Source organism: Ahaetulla prasina, chromosome 1, assembly GCF_028640845.1.
Source record: "Ahaetulla prasina isolate Xishuangbanna chromosome 1, ASM2864084v1, whole genome shotgun sequence".
Taxonomy (NCBI): Eukaryota; Metazoa; Chordata; class Lepidosauria; order Squamata; family Colubridae; genus Ahaetulla; species Ahaetulla prasina.
The window spans coordinates 347117411-347138874 of record NC_080539.1 but is presented as its reverse complement, the minus strand read 5'-3'; the positions used below and the strand labels follow the sequence as shown (position 1 = coordinate 347138874).

At 43.0% G+C, this 21464-nt stretch overlaps 2 protein-coding genes across 2 annotated transcripts; both read right to left on the bottom strand.

Moving 5' to 3' along the window:
- Nucleotides 1–7860: 7860 nt before the first annotated feature.
- GPR135 (G protein-coupled receptor 135) lies at nt 7861–11812 on the bottom strand. The gene has a single exon (XM_058162955.1). The coding sequence runs from the start codon at nt 10502–10504 to the stop codon at nt 9194–9196; it is 1311 nt and encodes a 436-aa protein (XP_058018938.1). The 5' UTR covers nt 10505–11812; the 3' UTR covers nt 7861–9193.
- Nucleotides 11813–12170: 358 nt separating this feature from the next.
- On the bottom strand, nt 12171–20147 carry L3HYPDH (trans-L-3-hydroxyproline dehydratase). The gene is made up of 5 exons (XM_058162956.1): nt 19527–20147; nt 16985–17154; nt 15446–15568; nt 13389–13526; nt 12171–12727 (listed from the first exon to the last, which is right to left on the bottom strand). Exons 1-5 carry the CDS (start codon nt 20047–20049, stop codon nt 12602–12604), a joined length of 1080 nt encoding a protein of 359 aa, XP_058018939.1. The 5' UTR covers nt 20050–20147; the 3' UTR covers nt 12171–12601.
- Between the last annotated feature and the right edge of the window lie 1317 nt (nt 20148–21464).

Here is a 21464-nt window from a genome sequence, read left to right as displayed (position 1 = left end):
CCTGATTAAGGGCAAAGGAGAGGAACTGTCAGAGTGAAGCCTGGTATATCTCATCTCCAGAGTGAAGAAAAGTCTGATATGGCCTTGGACGCCCTCAGACCTAGGAATGGATCTTCTTTCTGACTTGCTTACAGAACAGCTGCCAACTCTCTGTTTGTAAATATAACCCAAAGAGGCCCTGCTTAATGTATCCCTAAGGCTTTCCAGGTGAGGGTTTTCTTTCAGCCCATGCTGAGGAGAAAGGTGTATATAGACAATGAGCTGATTTCCTCCATAACTTCCTTTACTTTCTCAGAAGAATCCTCTGGGCTGACTGAAGTAAGACTTGGAAGATTGTGAGCCCCAATGGAGAGAGGGGAGAGGAAAATTAATTAATCCAAACAAGGTTATACAGGCTTGGTTTTATACCATTTCTATTAAAAAGCAGCACTGCCATCTCCTGGAGAATGAAACAATCCCTCAGCCCCGTTGATCTTTTGAAAAATATAGGTGACTTACGACAATAATTGAGCCCAAAATTTATGTTGCTAAGTGAGAAATTTGTTAAGTGAGTTTTGCCCCATTTAACGACTTTTCTTGCCACGTTTGTTAAGTGAATCGCTGCAGTTGTTAAATTAGTAACGCAGCTGTTAAGTGAATCTGGCTTCCCCATTAACTTTGCTTGTCAGATGATGCCGAGGACACGGCAACAGTCATAAATATGAACCACTTGTGAAACATCCGAATATAAATCACGTGACCACAGAGATGCTGCTATGGTCGTAAGTGTGAAAATGGCCATAAGTCCCCTTTGTTTAGTCTTGTTGTAACTTTGGTCACTAAATGTAAATTGAGAACTACCTGTAGTTCATTTGGGTCTTTTAATAATCAATTATTTATAGTAATAATAACACTCATCAATAGAGTTGATGCAAATGTCTTTGCCCTCCTGGTGTTTACAACCCAGCATTTGATGAAGTAACAGAAGAGGAAACAATTGATTATATGACAATGAAATGTTGTTTCGCTAATCCTATTGCTGCAGTAGGCAGCAATTCAACATGCATGTGTCCCTGGAAATAGATGCTCTAGTCCAGGGGTCTGCAACCTTGGCAATTTTACGACTTGTGGACTTCAACTCCCAAAATTCCTCAGCCAGCGCATGCTGAGGAATTCTGGGAGTTGAAGTCCACAAGTCGTAAAGTTGTCAAGGTTGCAGACCCCTGCTTTAGTCTAGCATTCACTGGAATAGAATAGAATAGAATTTTTATTGGCCAAGTGTGATTGGACACACAAGGAATTTGTCTTGGTGCATATGCTCTCAGTGTACATAAAAGAAAAGATACGTTCATCAAGGTACAACATTTACAACACAATTGATGATCAATATATCAATATAAATCATAAGGATTGCCAGCAACAAGTTATAGTCATACAGTCATAAGTGGAAAGAGATTGGTGATGGGAACATTGAAACGATTAATAGTAGTGCAGATTCAGTAAATAGTCTGACAGTGTTGAGGGAATTATTTGTTTAGCAGAGTGATGGCCTTCGGGAAAAAACTGTTCTTGTGTCTAGTTGTTCTGGTGTGCAGTGCTCTATAGCGTCGTTTTGAGGGTAGGAGTTGAAACAGTTTATGTCCAGGATGCGAGGGATCTGCAAATATTTTCACGGCCCTCTTCTTGATTCGTGCAGTATACAGGTCCTCAATGGAAGGCAGGTTGGTAGCAATTATTTTTTCTGCAGTTCTAATTATCCTCTGAAGTCTGTGTTTTTCTTGTTGGGTTGCAGAACCGAACCAGACAGTTATAGAGGTGCAAATGACAGACTCAATAATTCCTATGTAGAATTGGATCAGCAGCTCCTTGGGCAGTTTGAGCTTACTGAGTTGGCGCAGAAAGAACATTCTTTGTTGTCCTTTTTTAATGATGTTTTTGATGTTAGCTGTCCATTTGAGATCTTGCGATATGATAGAACCCAGAAATTTGAAGGTTTCTACTGTTGATACTGTGTTGTCAAGTATTGTGAGAGGTGGAAGTATGGAAGGGTTTTTCCTAAAGTCTACCACCATTTCTACGGTTTTGAGTGTGTTCAGTTGCCACCATATGCTCCCTTGTGCTCCTGCTGCACCGGTTAGGGAGTTTGGGAGTGGGAGGCACCGTTTAGCGGTGGTTCTCCTCCTATCTCTCTGACCGGGCGCAGACGGTGTTGGCAGGAGGGCAGAGATCAACCGCGAGGCCCCTCACATGTGGGGTGCCGCAGGGGTCGATTCTCTCACCTCTCCTGTTCAACATCTATATGCAGCCGCTGGGTGAGATCATCAATGGCTTTGGGGTGAGGTACCAACTGTACGCTGACGATACGCAGCTGTACTTTTCCACCCCAGGCCATCCCAACGAAGCCATCAAAGTGCTGTCCCGGTGTCTGGAAGCTGTACGAGTCTGGATGGGGAGAAACAGGCTCAAACTCAATCCCTCCAAGACGGAGTGGCTGTGGATGCCGGCATCCCGGTACAGTCAGTTGCAGCCGCGGCTGACTGTTGGGGGCGAATCATTGGCCCCAGTGGAAAGGCTGCGCAACTTGGGCGTCCTCCTGGATGGACGGTTGTCTTTTGAAGATCATTTGACGGCTGTCGCCAGGAGGGCTTTTTACCAGGTTCCCCTGGTTTGCCAGTTGCGCCCCTATCTTGACCGGGATGCCTTATACACGGTCACTCATGCTCTGGTTACCTCTTGCTTGGACTACTGTAATGCTCTCTATATGGGGCTCCCCTTGAAGAATACCCGGAGGCTCCAGTTGGTTCAGAATGCAGCTGCGCGGGTGATAGTGGAAGCCACACGTTGCTCCCATGTAACACCCCCCCTTCGCAGTCTGCACTGGCTACCTGTGGTCTTTTGGGTGCACTTCAAGGTGTTGGTGACTACCTTTAAAGCGCTCTATGGCTTAGGGCCAGGGTACTTACGGGACCGCCTGCTGTTACCGAATACCTCCCACTGATCTGTACGCTCGCACAGAGAGGGACTCCTTAGGGTGCCGTCCGCCAAGCAATGTCGGCTGGCGGCCCCCAGGGGTAGGGCCTTCTCTGTGGGGGCTCCCACCCTTTGGAACAAACTTCCCCCTGGACTTCGGCAACTGCCGGACCTTCGGACTTTCCGCCGCGAGCTGAAGACCTATTTGTTTGTTCGCGCAGGACTGGCATAGGATTTTTTAATGGGATTTTAATTAGTTTTAATGTTTTAATATTTTATATTTTATGGGGTTTTATTCTAATGTTTTAATTCGGCCATTTGTGTAATAAGTTTTTTAATTATGGTTTTACGTGTATATTGCTGTTGTTTTTTACTATGGCTGTAAACCGCCCTGAGTCCTTCGGGAGAAGGGCGGTATAAAAATTTAAATAATAATAATAATAATAATAATAATAACAACAACAACAACAACAACAACAACAACAACAACAACAACAACAACAACAACTGCTATATAGTGACAGATTGCCATGAACTATGGGGAGGGACAGGGGTGAAATCTACTTACCTTCCCTACCAGTTTGGAAGTGTGTGCGCGCCATCGTCACTTCAGATTTTTGACCCTCTGTGCATGCACAGAGGGTTAAAAACCAGGAAGTAACCACATCCGGGTGGGCGGGCAGGCGGAGCCTCATGCTGCCGCCGCTATAGGTTCACCAAACCAAACATCGTCTGTGCTACCGGCTGGCGCAACCTGGACAGAACCGGCAGGATTTCACCACTGGGGAAGGGGGAATGTAAGGGAGAAGGCTTGGGGGAAAACAAAAGTAACTGCTATATCTCCTCCAGACTCTGTTTCAAGGTTACCCAACATACCAGCTGCATACCAAACTCTGCTTGGACTGACAGTTACAAAAACGCCTTAACCTGACTGGTTGTGTTCTGTCCCCCCTCGCCTCAGTCCGAGCGATGGCTTAATTAGCTGGCACTATCAGCTCTGGCAGCAAACTAGCAAGCGTCTGCCAAATGTCTCTGTTATCTCCCTTGATGCCGATGAGTCAGTGAACAGTACTTCAGCTCTTAGTTAAGCAGTTGATTTGCCTGCTACGAAGAAGCATATCAGCTCTCACTGCTTTTATATCCTGTGGGGTGTGGCTCTATGACTCAGCATTTCCTAGGCCTGCCCCACCCCTGCTTCTGTTGTTCCCGCCTCTCCTGCCTAGGAAACCTAGGGTCCAGCCAGGCCTGATTACCATCAGCTGGGTCTGGAAGCGTGGCCTGGGGAGGAAGAGTCAGGGTACGGAGGCCTCGTTATCTCCTCCACCTGGCCTGCCTCTGGCTCCTGGAGCTGAGCCAGGGAAGCCGGTGCTCCCGAGGTAAGTCCTGATGGCCCTTCCCCCTCACTTTCCAAGTCACTTTCTGGCAGGGGGCCCGGCTCGGGGGGGGGGGCGCAGACACAACAGGATGTATGGGGGAGGAGTGGGCAATGGTAAGTAGCTAAAGGAGGGAAAAGTTGAACTTAGGGATTTTGGTGTGTGATTTTCAGTTCTGGTTTTACATTACTACAATATGTTTGACTTCTAATAAAGCTATACCTTTCTCAACAAATGGGGCTAAGGATCATTTCTATTTAGGACTTTTAAGCTGTGGCAGGTCTGACGTACATTGTGATTTGAAGAAGCTTCCTTTTGGAATGGATTCATCTTTTTAAGGTTCAATGCACACTTATCCCTTTATAATGTTACATATTTGACTAAATAAATATCAGGTTTGTTGTTTTTTTACAGAATTACAGCTTTGCAACAGTACTTTAGCAGTACTTCGATTTTCTAAGGGTTTTCTCTTAATTAAGATTTCAGGCCTGATTTTTCAGAATGAAAGTTATTGTCAGCCCTGGAGGCCATCTTTTTCTTTGGATCTTCAGGGCTGCCACACTTAGTGCTGTGGGAAAGTGGGAGGAGGGTTGCATGGAGTTGGTAGAGTTATTTAGCCATAACAACATTCTTTTCTCTGAGAGTCAAGGATGTTCAGCCTGCACCTGGAGAGGCGTGACTGGGAGGCATCTCCAATTGGGACGGTGGATTGATTGGGCCATGTGATGGACACGTGGGTGCAGGGGAAGGGACTTTGACTTTCCTTTGGGTGAGGAAAATCCAGCAGGTTACAGAATAAGGTTTTCCCAGTTGTGCCAATATGACAGCTCTAATAAAATAGATATTTGAGGAACTACCTGCCTCGGAATCTTATTTGGTTGGGGGTGTTACTTGGAACCCTGATAGTTATGTTTATCTCTAAATAGTTTCCCTTTTCCTTCCTTTCTTAGAAGTTATAGAAGTACTTCAAAGGCAATGGCTTTATCAATTTTTATTTCTGAAAAGTCTTTCTAAATAAAAAGAAACAATATCTGTGTAGTGGACTGGGAATTTTTACCATGGTGCACTTTGAAAGTAATTTGGTTTTCTTTAAGAAATGTTTCTTATCTTTGCCAGCAAAACCTGTATAACAATCATACTTTTTTTTTTCTCTCACACACAAAATAAGTAATGTAATACTCATGAAACCTGTAGATATATAATTCAGTTTATCCATGTTGGCCCTCTTTTGAGAACAATTACATTGGCAATAAAATCTTTCTACATCATCCAGACGTTATATTTAAAACTGTAACACCAAGTTGTAAACAGCCATTGTGTGCATATGCCATCAAACCGAATACAAAATGTAAGAAAAATGAATTTTTTAAATATTTTGTATTCAATTTGCTGAAGGATGATTTACTTTTGAAATTTCTTTGTTAAAGAATAAACCAGCACTGTGGTTCCTGGCATAAGAGGACTTTGGTGCGGTGAAGGGTATATATAAATATCCTCTTTCATTTTACAATTATCCATCAAAGGTTTGTAGCTTCCCTTACTTCTAATGCAGTGGTTCCCAACCAGTGTGCCGCGGCACTAAGGGGTGCCGTGAGATCTTTTGAGGGTGCCGGGAACTTTTGAGCTACGGAGATTTTAAATATCTATTTCCTTATAAGGGTGCCGGGAACTTTTGAAAGGCTTTCCAAGGGTGCCTCAAACAAGAAAAGGTTGGGAACCACTGTTCTAATGTAACCCAAAAGAACTCCTCCCCGTCTTTCAGATCAAGAACTTCAGGCAGCCATGGAAACTGCAGAACATAGCAGAAAAATGTGTAACAGAAAACACAAAACTAAACTTTTTCTTAAATGAAGTTCAAATACATTTTGAGGAAAAATCCAAAACAGAACTCTCAAGCAATAAGGTAAGAGGAAAAATTCAGTGTCACATTAGTTTAAACTTCTTGTTTCAGTGGTTTTCTTTTTCCAAACAATCTAGTAAAACCAATTTCCAGACAAACTACCCAACAAAAGACGATGCTCTTAACTCAGTGGAAAAAGTAGAGTTGTATGCACATCTGATCGAGTAAATGTCTACGGAGATTCTCAGTCATCCAGGTCATTCTTGTCCAAAAGGTGGGAGTTTACCTTCCCCTCTTGAAAAAAGCATCTTTGATCAAGTACAACCCTTTTGCAGATGTCTTTGTACATTTGGTCCTGCAGCCACTCAAATTCTGCCTCCAATGTTGCAGAGATACAATCTTTTCCGTGCATTTGGTAAGCCACCTTTTTAAACAGCTGCCCAATTTATTTCAATGGAAGAAGCAGATTGGTGAACCATTTGCTGAACTGAGGACCGCCTCTGAAAAAAAAAAAGCAAGCCAAACCAACACCAACATTTGTCTGAAATGGTGTAGGGCTTCCTGCCTGATCAGGGGGTTGGACTAGAAGACCTCCAAGGTCCCTTCCAACTCGTTGTTGTTGTTGTTGTTATTACACCATTCCCCAACTGTGTCAAAATATGTAGGTATTTGGCAAGCTGTGCAAGATCCTTTTGCTCAATAATTAGGAAGGCATCAGAGAGTTTTTTCAAATCAGTGTTTATTTTATGGCATTTACTGTAATTCATAAACAGTAGGCAACTATAGGTAGTCCTTGACTTACAACCATAATTTTGCCCAAAATTAATGTTGCTAAGCAAAAGAGTTGTTAAATAAGTTTTGACTTTTATGGTTTTTCTTGCCACGTTTGTTAAGTGAAGCACTGCAGTTGTTAAATTAGTAACAAGGTTGTAAAGTGAATCTGGCTTCCACATTGACTTTGCTTGTCAGAAGGTTGCAAAAAGTGTTCTCATGACCACCCCACCCTGCCCCACCCCACCCCCGGGATACTGCAATCGTCATAAATATGAACCAGTTGCTAAGCATCCAAATTTTGATCGTGTAACCATGGAGATGCTGGAACTGGTTTAAGTGTGAAAAGCGCTTTTTTTCAGTGCAGTGGTAACTTCAAACGGTCACTAAACAAATGGTTATAAGTCACGGACTACCTGTATATATAGGCTATAGCTTGCTCAGATCAGCCTAGTGGAGCTTCATCAAGTACAGTGCATATGAACCGAAGTAAAAGATGAAGCGGGTTTAGAACAGGGGTATTAAACTCAAGGCTCGGGGGCCGGATGCGGTCCGTAGGGTGCGTAAATCTGGCCCCCAGAGCTACCCTGGAAACAGCGAAGGACCGCCCTGCCTCTGCCAGAGAAAATGGAGCTCAGGAGGGCCCCATGCAGCCCTCCCGAGTTCTGTTTTCACTGGCAGAGGGTTTCAAGAGGCTGTCACAGCCAAAAATGGAGCTTGCGAGGGCCACGTGTGGCTCTCCCAAGCTGTTTTTGCTGGCAGAGGGTTGCAGGAGGCCATCACAGTTGAAAATGGAGCTCGGTAGTCTGTTTTTGCTGTAAGAGCGCTCAGGCCACCATAGGCACCCCAACATAAATGATGTCAAGCTGGCCATGCCCCCCCCGCCCCCCCAGGTCAAACACAACCCTGATGTGGCCCCCAATGAAATCAAGTTTGACATCCCTGGTTTAGAAGGATAATACTCATAATCATATCCATCCATTCAATGAAACTCCGAAGTTCTCAATATAACGATTACTGTGTTGTGTAAAACTAAGGCTAAAAAATGCTTCTGTGGAAAAATCCATGGTCCACTCCAGACAAACATTACAGTGCAGTAAATCAGAAAATGTCACAAATAGGAATGTACTTTTGTCGCAAATAGGAATTTGAGTTCTTAAAAATCATAGCATTACAGGTCTGGATGAACTCTTAGAAGTTAATCCAACATTCATTCATTCATTCATTAATTCATTCATTCGATTTAGATGACACCAGACTACAACTGATTCTCACTTGATATTAGCCAGTACAAGAGTTCAAGGAAAATACTCTTAACATGGCATCGTCCACATAAGCAATTTCAGGACCCACTGATTTCAATGAGAATTAATTACACATATGGCTTTTGAGGAACGCATACAATTGTGCTGCAAATGTCACCTATTGAAATCACTGGAAGCTTTATCAGTGGTTTCAAATTTTTGCTGGATAGTCTTATATTTGTTTTCAACTATACAAAATATTTTTGAAGGTACATTAGCAATAAACTGTCAAAAAAGCACACTATAAATGGGTAAAATTTAGAAGTACATTTTTTCTGTGATATTTCATTACTGTAAAAATGCTACTTCATCATCAACAGACCAGCTTACTCCACGGTGTTTGTGACAGCAGACTTAACGATGAGTAATATTTTCTTTTACATATCAAGTCTAGTATTGTGATCTTATAATGCTCATCTTTCCCAAGTGATTCACCTCTTTTTTTTTGTTGTTCTGCAAATGAGACATCTCTAGTTTCTCTAGTATGGCCATTTTTGAGTTATCCTTTAGCTCAGTGCTAGTTGGCTAGTCCCCCAGATTATGTTTGCCCAGCATATTAAGCCATGATTTTCTCAATCCAGTTTTCTAGTTCACGCAACACACTAGGTTAACATGTGCTTGGCCAGTGTGCCTTTTGGATATAAGCATTGTCATATCACCATATAGCATTGTTAAATCATCAACTAGTAAATGTTCAAATCCAGCCCATTTTACTTCATGCTTTGCCAATAGCTTTTAACTCTTGCTCCCAAGGAGACCAGACATGGCAAAAATCAAATTGCCATAAACCATTAAAAAGCAGAAGTGGTGAGATTCAGAAGACCAGGAATTAATTTGATCCCTTTGCTTCACATGCCTATTTTCCAAGATCTATTATTCTCCCCATCAGGTAACATACATTTGATTAACATAGGTTTTGCCACCAAACTAATTCCAATTCATGTAGTCATTTTGATTTAGAGGCAAGTATCAACGTTGCCTGATTTGTGTGGCAAGCCCACTTCAGATGCTGAACCCGGTTGCGCATCACGGCAGAAAAGCACAGCTGGGTTCTTAAAAGCCCACATAGCCACTTCTCTACTAGTGCCTGGACTGGAGCAGGTCAGGTTATTCCTTACATTGCCCCCGCTGCCATGCCCATAGCTGGCATAGCGTTCTGCCCGGTTCTTGCTCTCCAGCCGATGACCCTGAGCAGCTGCCAAATAGGCAGCCACTGGGTTTTGAGCCCGATAGCCTCCTTCCCGATTGCGTCCGAGAAGAAGAGAAATGTTAGGGTTGCGGGTGGCATAGATGAGGGGGTTAATGGCACCATTGGCCCAGGCCAACCAGCTTGCCACAGTGTCTATGGCTGGGGAAAAGGAGAAGTGTCCCGTCGCAGCAGCCAAGCCTAATATACAATAAGGGCCCCAGCAGCAGATGATGGAGACAATCATAATCAGAACGGTGGTGGCTGTGCGCATCTCACCATAGAAACGCAGGAGGTGCCCATAAGTGGTGAGTGGGCGAACCCTGCTCTCGGTCAGCCGCACTGCCCGGCAGATGTTGTAGTGGCAGAAGCACATGAGGGCGAAGGGCAGCAGGTAGCAGAGGACAATTAAGGTTGCACTATAAGGGGGACCCAAATGGGAAGAGCCCCAAGGTAACACATACATGCAATGGTAGGAAGCAGGGGGGCCTGGCCCAACAGGCTGCTCCTCCTCTTCCTCCTCCTCCTGGGCCAGCAGGTACCAAGGCCCTGAGAAGCCCAGGGCGGCCAACCACACAGCAACCAGGAGCTGCGTGGCTCTCCGGCGGCCCATTTTATGCAGCGGCTGGCGGACAATGGCACAGTAGCGGTCAAAGGAGAGCAGGGCCATGGTCAGGGTGGCAGCGATGCCCAAGCCAGCGTGGAGGGTGGCGCTGGCCAAGCAGAGGCGGCGCCCAAAGAGCCAGGCCCCGTTGGGACGCCCATTGAGAAGGCTGACGAAGGCCAAGGGCAGGCACAGAAGGGCGTCCAGCAGTTCGGCGAGCGACAGCGACAGCACGAAGGCGTTGGTGACGGTCCGGAGCTGCCGGTGCCGGGCGATGATGACCACCACGGCGCCGTTGCCCAGCGTAGAAAGCGCGAAGATAGCGAGGAGCAACAGGCCCTGCGAGACCAGCGCCGCCCCAGACCAGCCCCACCAAGCCGCCTCCACGAGGTCCGAGGGCGCCGTCCCCGCCTCGCTCCCCGCGCTTCCATTGCCGGCCGCGGCAGAAACGTTGTTCAGCGAGGCCACCTCCTCCATGGGCAGCCGGCGCGGGAAGGCGCATTCCCAGCCCGAGCAAGGCGAGCCCCTTCCCGAAAGGGCCAAGGGGGATGGTGGGAAGCAGCGGCCACCTCAGGCGCCCGGGATGAGCGGCGTGTTGGGTTTCGGCGCGGCTTCCGCGGATAGGTGGCTCAGGCCTCGTCGAGCCCTGGAAGGCTGGGCTCCCGCCGCATTCTGGGGACGGAGAAGCCGGCTGTCCGAGAACTGCGGCGCGGCTGCTGGAAAAAAGCGCCCCGCTTCGGCTCTGCACGCGTCTCGCGGCAACTTGGAAGGCAAGCGGAACTATACGGGGATGCTTTGGATCGCTGCCTGCTTTCCCTCCAGCCGGGGACCCGCACTCCTTCCCGGGCAGGCCGCTTTTGCGGGGAGGCGGAGGAGGGTAGGGGTGGAAACCGGCGGGCGGCAGCGTTGGGGATGCTTAGCTTTCGCTGTTTCCTTTGCCGAGCTGCTCAGCCAGCCCGGACTCGGCGGACGAGATGCGGAAACCAGCCGGGTGGTGCTCTGAATTTGCTGGCTCCTCTTCGGAGCAAGAGACGTTCAGGGCCGCTGACGTTTCTGCAGACGGTTGCCCGGGGAAACCGTGTTATGCCCATCCGACGGCTGCTCAGGGGAGAAAGCACCACCGCAGTTCCCACCCACCCCCACTTTGCATCTTTCCCACTTCATCCTGAGGTCTGCCTGGCCACCTGGCAGGGCTGCAAGTGGCCCCTTTAAAGGTTTTACAATCCACCAGTCAAACAGTGACCCCATCTCTGGTGACCCCAACAGGTAGCAAAATTATGGCAAAAGTACTTATTCCCGCCACATTACCCCAGTTCAGTTTCTCAGAACATGAAAAAAGATCTTTTGGAACAGAAACCCCCTTTTTCTTGAACAAATGCAGAGAAAACAGGATTTCAGTCTTAACTTTGCAGGACCTGAAACTGCTGGTCTCTGAATTAAGTTTCTCAGCAACCGTTTAAAAAAATCATTGGGGGGGAAACAGAATCACATCTAAAATTCTTGGTTGAGTTTCCTCATCCACTACATTGTAGCAATGGAGTGGTCCTAGCAACCTTGCCTAATCTGATACTCTCTGGTTTAGGCAGAAATTCCAGCTCTCCAAATGAATTACAACTTCCCAGTAACTCAGCCAGGATGGTCAGCACTGAGAGGTGTTGGAAATAGATGTTCGGCCACATTTGGGATAAAGCAGGTTCCCTACTTCCATTGCAATGCATGGCAGAGCTCTATCAGGAGTTGGCAGATTTTTAAGGTATAAGCGGGCGGGTTATGTATGGTACTTAAAATGTAACAAAAATGATCTTTTTATTTGCATTTCATTTAATAAATCCATGTGCTGGCCATCAATCCTTACAGTATACTCAGTTAATTTTAAGGTGATTGTTTTGCCTATTTAATGTAGATAGCTATACAACTATGTAAGAAAAGGTCAAAATCAGATTTAAAAAAACTTGTTTCATAAACAACATGGGGGGGAAACAAACTTTAATTTTGCAGTTATTCAGCATTGAATCACACTGAACTTAATGAGTTATATTCCCAGTAAAGGCCTTTAAGACTCTTTCATTTTTTTTTTAAAAAAGTAACCTTTTGTAATTGATATACATGCTGTATTCAAATAGGCATCCTCCCCCCCCCCCACATACACACAAAGTCTAGCAAGAAAATTCCCACATTTCAATTGTCAACAAAGAAGGGTTATTCTCTGAAATCTTTGATTAATTTCTTTGTAAGCTGTTTTTAAATACCTAACTACCAATGTAATTCTAGTTGATTGTTACTTACAGCATTTTGCTATCACAAGTTTATTAATAACCATCATATTCTAATTTCCTACTGCATTTGTCCCCTAGAAGGCTTTTCTGATGCCAAGAAAAATATTTATGACTTACTACCCTGCCATCATGTTCCTATTGGCCAAAATTTTTATAATAGATGTGAAAATCCTTAACTTTGGCTACACTATGTTCTTTATCATTATTTATATCAATTATCAGTAAAAAATGAAGACCAATACCATAATCAAAACTAAACAAAGATGCATCTTTTTCATTAGAGTTATTAAGGAAGCAATTACTTGAGAAAGAAACCATATTTCAAAGGATCATTTTCTTCAAGAGTGAAAGTTGATGTTCCGGTATAAAAAGATTCTCCTGAGACTTCTACTATAACAGCATTGTGTTCACCACATTTTGTTTCCTGGATTGGAAAAACAAGTGTTTCAGGTTAAAAAAATAAGCCCGTTCATTAATTCAGTAATACAGTCTGTAAGATTTTGCAAATAGCAAATATGTGAGGAGACCTATATACCCAGAATGAAATATTAAGTGATAATTAAAAATGTTCTCTCAACTCTGGACAATCCCCAATGTGATACAACCAGAAAGTAAAGTAAATTTATGCCATAATATTTTTCCTTCACTTCCTATAGCTTCCTATTCTCTGAATGTTAAAAATTGCATTGGGTTGCAGTGAGAAAAAATCCAAGTTGGGATTCTTGCATTGCTCTTACAAAACTGTTCCTCTTAATACTAGATAACTTCTTCCTCCTGCTGCAACCCATGGCACATTTTTTGGAATGCTTTGTAGGCCTTTTCTTCATCTTCAGGAAAGGCTGCCAAGAAGGGATATGGGCTTCAGAGAAAGACAAAGTTCTGTTTTGCAAGCAGCTTTCTCCTCCCACAACTCTGAGGGAGAATCAACTGAATTTAATCTATCTGAGGTAGATTGTGAGTCCACTTTAATGATACCCAAGGAAAAGCAACCCTTTCAGTCAACTAATTCCATATTTTCCAAAAAATAATCTATACAAACTCCTCCCCCAACCCCACATCCCCCAAAACAAAAGTTTGGTATTTGCCTTTATTGCTTTTCCAGTGAACAAGGAACCAGTTGAACTGCTTCTGAAGGTCCTGGTCTGGTTCAGCTGAATTAATCCTTTATGGTGTTGTAAAGCGATGCGAGCAGTCACACCTGATCCTGTAGGACTTCGATCAACCTATTTTAGAAATATATGACCTGCTGTATTTTTGTTCATTTTGTCCATTATGCAAATCAACAATTATATTAGTATCTATGCCTACTCACTTTCATCATTACAGGTATTCATATCTATACTGTCTACTTTCCATTTCAAGTTCATCATTCAAATTAAAATATGCTGGGAGTAATTACATTTGGAGACTAAAACATCCTAGAATTAGGCTTACTGAGCAAGAATAGAGTGACAGGAAATCTCCTATAAATAAATAGCGCAAACCTCACTCCCTCAAGTACTGAAGTTATTATCTAGGTGGGTAATGAAATGTCTGCATGATAACAATCAGGATCAGAGAACACCAACAAACCTGCCCTAAAATAATATTGGTTTCAGATTATTCGGTATTAATATGGAGTATGTTTGCCCCCATAAAATTAGAATTCTGCCTTTATAAAGTCTGCAGAAGGGAGATATCAATGACACTGTAGATATTGAATTTCAATAGCAACCATCATGCTGAGTGGGTTTTACAAGTTGTAATTCAATATTTAAAGCTGGGGCATCATGCCCAAAGCCCTTAGCCCTCCAGATAATCCTATCCAGCCTGTGCCTCATTTAACATCAGCAGGAAAACCAGCCAGAAGTAGGGAACCAATGGTCTTGAACAGGTACTACAGCTCCTTTGTTAGGCTAAAGAGAGGGTGCCTATACACATAAGCTAAACAGGCTATACACCTACCTCTGTCTCAAAGGACCATTGCAAGTCCCTTCTGCAACTTTTTACAACCATATTCTGCTGTTTAGCACTGAATCTCCCCACAACATTTCCTCCACTGCTTTTTGAACTTATCAGGTGGCAGTTACAGTTGATTGGGAATCCCAGCACAGTATTAGTGCTGCCTCTTTCCTGGCCTTTCTTTTAAGAGCAACCTGACATTGAGTACATTTTCAGGAATTGTGTTTTCTTGCAAAAGTTTTTTTTTCTTCCTAGGATTTTCCCACAAGTCTACTTTTTTTTTCCAGATCAATCAAATATTGATCTATTGTTTGCAAAACCCCCCACAAAACATTGATCAATTGACTTGTTGTCTTAGCCTGATATCTTGAGGTGAGGGAGTACCTGGCCCAATGTCACTTAGTCTTCTGGTGTCTAGCCTGGAGCCTTAACCATTAGACCAGTGCTGAAATGTAAAATTTGTTGCTACCGGTTCTTTGGCCGTGGCTTGGTAGGCGTGGCTTGATGGGGGTAATGTGACTGGGTGAACGTGGCTAACTTTTTTTTTACTTTTTTAAAGCATTTTTTTACTACCGGTTTGGCAGTAGTAAATTTTTATGATTAGGTTCAATCAGATTGCTATTCAACATTAATTAAATCACATACTGTATTGATTTTATTCTAGGACAAATAGAATTTTTAATGTATAAAAGCAGACATTCAGGTCTGGCTCCCCTGCCTTTCACATTGCAGATTCTACATATTCTCCATCTCTAGCAAGAGTCATGGTGGGGACTTATATTTTTTCCCTGCTATTTCAGGACTCCAGGACAGGGATCCAGTTGAGGGCTATTCAACTAAGGCAATGATGGCTAATCTTTTCCAGACTGAGTGCTCAAAGCGCGCGCATGCGCACACCTGAAACCCCAAGATGCAATGCATGTATGACCCCATGCACGTATTCCACCCCTGTGCATGCGCGCACAGCCCCCCATACACATGCAGCCCCCGCGCATGCGTGACAGAGACCGAAGACTAGCTGGCCTGCTGGAGGCGCCCTTGCATGCACGGCAGAGCTGAACTGGGGCGACGGCTCGCAGGCCCACAAAGAGGGCGGTGTGTGCCACCTTTGGCATGTGTGCCATAGGTTCACCATCACAGAACCAAGGACTACTTTTTTATGATAACAGTTCAGGATCTTTCCTCATACATGTTTCATTACCTGTGCATCTGCAAATACACATATATTACTTGTAGGTTCATCACTAAATTCATCTTTTCCATCTGTCAGTATAGTTCCATATAGGAAAGCCATCTCTTCAATAAGAGGATGGTGAACTTTGAACTAGAAGAAGCAAAATATTTTAGAGACATTTATTAAAATGTAACCAGAGAAATGTTACCTTATGCCTCCCACCGACCGGTACGCTCTCACAGAGAAGGTCTCCTCAGGGTGCCGTCCGCCAAACAATGTCGGCTGGCGGCCCCCAGGAGTAGGGCCTTCTCTGTTGGAGCAGCGACACTCTGGAATGAACTTCCCCCTGGCCTACGCCTGATCTTCGGACCTTTCGCCGTGAGCTAAAAACATACTTATTTATTCAAGCTGGACTGGCATAATAGTTTTTAACATTTTAAATTGGGTTTTATTGTTGTGGGGTTTTAAATTTTTTAAATTTTAAATTTAAATTTTTATACATTGGCCTTTTTGTAATATGCTTTATTTTAAATTTTGATTTTAATTGTATATATATTGTGTTTTATTTAGGCTGTACACCGCCCTGAGTCCTTTGGGAGAAGGGCGATATAAAAATTTGATAAATAAATAAATAAATAAATAAATAAATTATCTAACTGCTCCATTAGATCTGTTCATAGTATCAATGTCCCTACACAGGCAGTGGTTTGAGTACTTCACTTAATTTCTTACATGGAAAAACTAGTTGGAAATATTGTGTGCCAGGTTTTACATTGATATTAAAAAAAGAAATCAGATATCAGAAAATTAATATAGCAACCATCTAGTCAGAAGAATCGAAGAGAAATTATAACTGAATATACCAAAGTTCAGCTTTTGCTGGATCACTTTAAATTTTTGATCTATTATTGATTTATATAAGAAGAGTTCTGAAAGATTAAATCCAAAGCCATCAAGTCAAGCACTAGTCATGGGTGACTGATTTAAAAAATTCAAAGAACTGTAGCTGCTGTGTCAATAGCAATCTTCTAACATTCCCCATGAGTTAGTAGTTTTAAATAAGCTTATGGTTCAGGCATCTAACAACTAATTCCTCAATTTACACTTGTTCCTATTTCCAGCACTGCATTCATTCAGAATGGCTAGAGTACAGGAATCTGTTTATAAAGCCAAGTTATTTGATATATTATTATTATTATTTACTTTATTCATTAAAAATGAAAGTCAACTGAACATTCAAAAATATATCACAAATAGCATTGACTGGTGCTAATGGTTGATACGGGTTGCTGCCAGCATCCTTATAATTATAATTATTATTGTTGTTGTTATTTAACTTTATTCATTAAACATGAAACTCAGTCAACTGAACATTCAAAAAGGCATCACAAATTACTATTATATTATTATTATTATTTTTATTATTATTGGAAAAATATTTCTGATCTGCTGCCAGTATTTTGAAAAGGTTAATTTCATTTTTCTTTCATTTCAAATAATGACTCACTGATCTTCAAAATAATGCATTTAGCTAGTAAATACAATTCAAAGCCATGTTAAATGTACCTGAGCCTTTACGGCTTCTGTTATTGCAGATGCTGCATCTACAAGATCCCTAATTTTTGAGGAACATACATCAAGGCCTAACTGTTCAGCACTGAGAAAGGCATAGAAAGCACCCCCATAGCCAACATCAAGGACGACTTTTCCATAGCCAGGAACATCAATTGTTATATCTATAATCAAGTTAAAAAAAAAAAGAGGGAAGGGAAAAGACAAGAGATAAATGTTACATAAATATCATCAGTGTTTATTATTTTTATATTTATTTTGTTCAATAATTTATTTTTAAGGCAGCCCCCTCCAAAAAAAAGGAATGTTAAAATCTGTAATCCAGATTCTCATCTATCCTTACAACTAATATCTGAAGAGTCCTCAAATATATTGATACTTCCTTCTCATGTCTGTCGTCTTTTTCCAGTTTCAATCTTATTAATGCCAGTATTCAACCTTATTTATAGAGGAAATTACATTGTTGACAGGATATCTAATTCTAATTTATTACTGAGGTACAAGAAAGACATTTCATGTTCAGAAGAACTTCAAGAGCAGAAAGTAAATAAAAATTACTGTGGTGATTATAGGAACTATAATCAAACGACATAACTATAATCACAATGACACAACATATATGGGGAGCGATTTGATTGGGATCTACATGCATTTAAAAAAACAAAACGTACAGGCTCACTAAGGTAATCATGAGAGGCAGTGTAGTACAGAGAAGTATTCCTTCCATGAATCAAAGTTAAAGCCTAAGGAATAGCAGAAAAGAGGTTAATTACAGTAGATTTACATTATCAATCACAAAAAACATGCAGGTCAGAAAGCAAGTTTTCAATTTTTCAATTGAGCTACACCATTTTAAATCAGTTAAAATTTATATGTGACCAAATAATGATTGGATTGGTATATTATTAAGGATGCCAATTTGAAATAAGATGCCTTACTCTATTCCCTGTATTTCGCTCCTATGATCATTTAGTGGGAAAAACACAGACCTATGTAAAGGCATTTATACCTGTTTCTTAAACCATTTTCTCTCAGGACATTTATAAATAACGGAGGACCCTAAAAGGCTTTTGTTAGTATGGGTTACATTTATTGATATATATCTTTTTAAAAAATTAAAGCAGACACATTTGATGCTATCATTTCTCTTGACCATTTGATGAGATGTTTGATATTGTATTATTTTTCAACAAATGATGGCAAACAATTTTAACCACAGATTCCTGAGAGGTTTTTGGGGGACTGTCTGGGGTTTTAGGACCACACTTTAAGAAACACTGAATAGAAACTGAATTTGACAAATTAGCTCAGTTCTAGTAATGGCAATATATACAGCTAGTAAACTGGGAAAGATTTGGAACAATATAGTTCTTTCTCTGGCCATTTTAAACACTACAGATCTTAAACATGCTTAAACAACAGATCTACTATTTTTCCTTTTTATGAAGAAAACAGACATTAACTTCAAATAGTAGATTTCTATTGGCTGATTTGACCAATATAGCAAACCCAAACTCAAACCCTGGTCATTTTCCATATATAATATTTTAACACATTCTAGATGGGGCTAACCTTGAAAAGCATCCCAAATCTGCACCTAGTACAAAATGTGACGATGCAGGAAGTTATGTGCACTCCAGGACCAGTGTACATTACACTTCAGTTTTGCAAATTGCAATAGTTGCCAATTTGCTTCTGACTGCGAAGTGCTTTTTATTACCTATAAAGCCCGTTACATCTACCTGTCCCATCAGATCTGGCAGAAGGGGCATGTTGCAGGCCACATCTTCCATTCAACAGAATCCAGGAGAGCCTTTTCCGTTGTCCTGTCTTCTGGAATTGTATCCCCCACAAGGTTACATTGGCCCCAACCTTCTTGATCTTTGGAAGCCCCCAAAGACATAGCTGTCTCATTGGGCCTGGGGTCCCCAAGGACATGGGGATCCTGCAAGATGGATGCATTGTATTGCCTATAAACTATAAGTGGACACTTTTCCTAGGTTTTTATATTTTAATTTATACAAGTGTATCATCCCACACCCGAGCTATAGATATTTGCCACTATTGCAAGTGTATCTTCATCATTTTAACTTGTGAGTTGCCTAGAGTCACATGAGATGATATAATCTTAAAATACATCACACCCTTAAAATGTCAATTAACGGTAAAAACTTTCTGATTTTTCTTTAAAAGCATTTCGCTTCTTATTCAACAATCTGCTTCAGAGCTGAAGAAGCTTGTTAGATGAGAAGCGAAACGTCTTCAAAGAAAAACCAGAAAGTCCAGTTGCCTTTTGAAAAAGCACCTTTGGGACAATCATGGCCTGGATAACTGAGAATCTCCATAGACCTTTAAGGGTAAAAAGTTAAGTCAACGTCGCTCAGGCATCTTCCATGGACTCCAATTCCCAAGAATTCCCGAGCCAACTTGGCTATTGGCAAGAATGCTGGGAACTGAAGTCCATCTACTTCTGGAAGTTGCCTTAGGTGGGGAGACGGTCCAAGAGCGGGTCAGAGTAGCGCCACCGTATCCCTACCGGTAGCGGCGGCGAAGGCAGGCACGCTGTGGAAACGAACGCGGCTTCCACTGCGCTGCCCGTCCCAGGACGCAAACGAAGTGACGGGCCCGCAGGGGCAGTGAATGGTGACGGCGGTCTCGCCGGGGGAAGGCGGGGGCTGGCGGAGGCCGTAGTCGAGGGCGAAGCGGCCCAGGCAAAGGACGGCGTGGCCGCACATGGAGCTCGCGCCCTCGTTGTGCACGAAGAGGGCTCCGAGGGCGGCTTCGGGCAGCTCGCTGGGCACCACCAGGGCGCCGTACATGTCGCGGTGTCCGCGGGGTTCGTGCATCAACAGCCGCCTCACAGCGTCCAGCTCCGAGGAATCCAGCAAGCGACGACGCCGATTCAGGAGAGGCAGCTCAGGCCCGGGCTCCAGCACTCCCAGCCCGCCCGGCACCACCACCCGGAGAGGCTCCCCTCCCGCGTGCATCTCCACCGTACGGATGGCCGGGCTGCCTGCCGCGCGCGGGGGCAGCCAATCGCTGCGATCGCCCGCGGACATTTTGAACGGCTTTTCTGAACTGTGCAGACCAGCGGCGCGCCCCTCCCTCAGGCCCGCCCACTAAACGCGTCACGAATGGGGCGGGCGTCGTCGGAATGAGAATGTTAATTTTCAACCAATCAGGACGGAGCTGAAAGGGACCTTGGAGGTCTTCTAGTCCAGGGGTCTCCAATCTTGGCAACTTTAAGCCTGGAGGACTTCAACTCCCAGAATTCCCCAGCTAGCAAAGATTGGGGAATTCTGGGAGTTGAAGTCCCCCTGGCTTAAAGTTGCCAACGTTGCAGACCTGTGTTCTAGTCCAGCCCCGTGCTCAAGCAGGAGGCTCTTATTATTTCAGACAGGTGACTGTTCAAAGAAAGGCAAAGCCTCTGCACAGTTGGGGAATTCTGAGAGTTGATTCCCACACATCTTGAAGTTGTTGAGGTTTAGAAACACTTATCAAAAATGGGACATGAACGTGTGAGAGATCCAAGATTATAAAACTCCCTTTCCAACACCAGAATTTACTGTAATCATTTTTGCTCAATCCTAGCCTCTGTCAGGCCACAGTTCTTTAGATAGTTATAATCTTACCTGCATACTTAAAAAATACATTCATATTTTCTTTAGAATTGTTTTGGTGTTAATCACCCAGGTTTATGGATATTGTACCAAAGCAGGACAACGGAGAAGAAGTCCATATCTTAAAGCAGGTGTGAAGTTGCGGCTTGACCTGTTGCCAGTATTGTCACTCACTGCTTCCTGGTGCAGGAGCACATAACATCCTTCTCTTTGGACTTCAACCCATTGCAAATGCACCTTGGACGTATATTTCCCATACCACTCCAGAGTGGATGGTCTCTATCGTTTTCTTTCATTCTAGCAGTAGCCCCAACTCTGATTTGCTGCAGTGCTCAGGAAACTCCAAAAGGTTACTGTCCCAGCCAGATCTTTCCTGCTGGGCTGCTATGTTCTCTGCTAGTTGAGGGTTGATATTTTACTATTATAATCTTGTAGTTGATCTAACAAGTTAATGAACTATTATCACCTGTGGGAGACTTGTGATGTACTCACCTCCTACATCTCCCACGGGCACTAATTTGGCCAGGTAAAAACTTATTCCTTAATCCTGTGGATAATATAACTTTGTTGAAATTGATTCAGATAGTTCCCTGTAATTTTGTTTTATACAATACGATTATTGTGTGTCAAGCCAATAAGAGGAAATTAGGTGCCAATCATAAAGATGTTATGTAATTCTGTATGTAATGTAAGTCATCTTGCATATTGCGTGCTAAAAAAAATTATAATTGGCCTAAAAATATTTTTCATAAAGCATAAACCATAAAAAGCCAGTGCATCTAAGTGTCCCAAAAGAGCAATACACTTTCAGAATGTTCATTTATATTCTAATTCTTGTTGCACATTTAATAAAA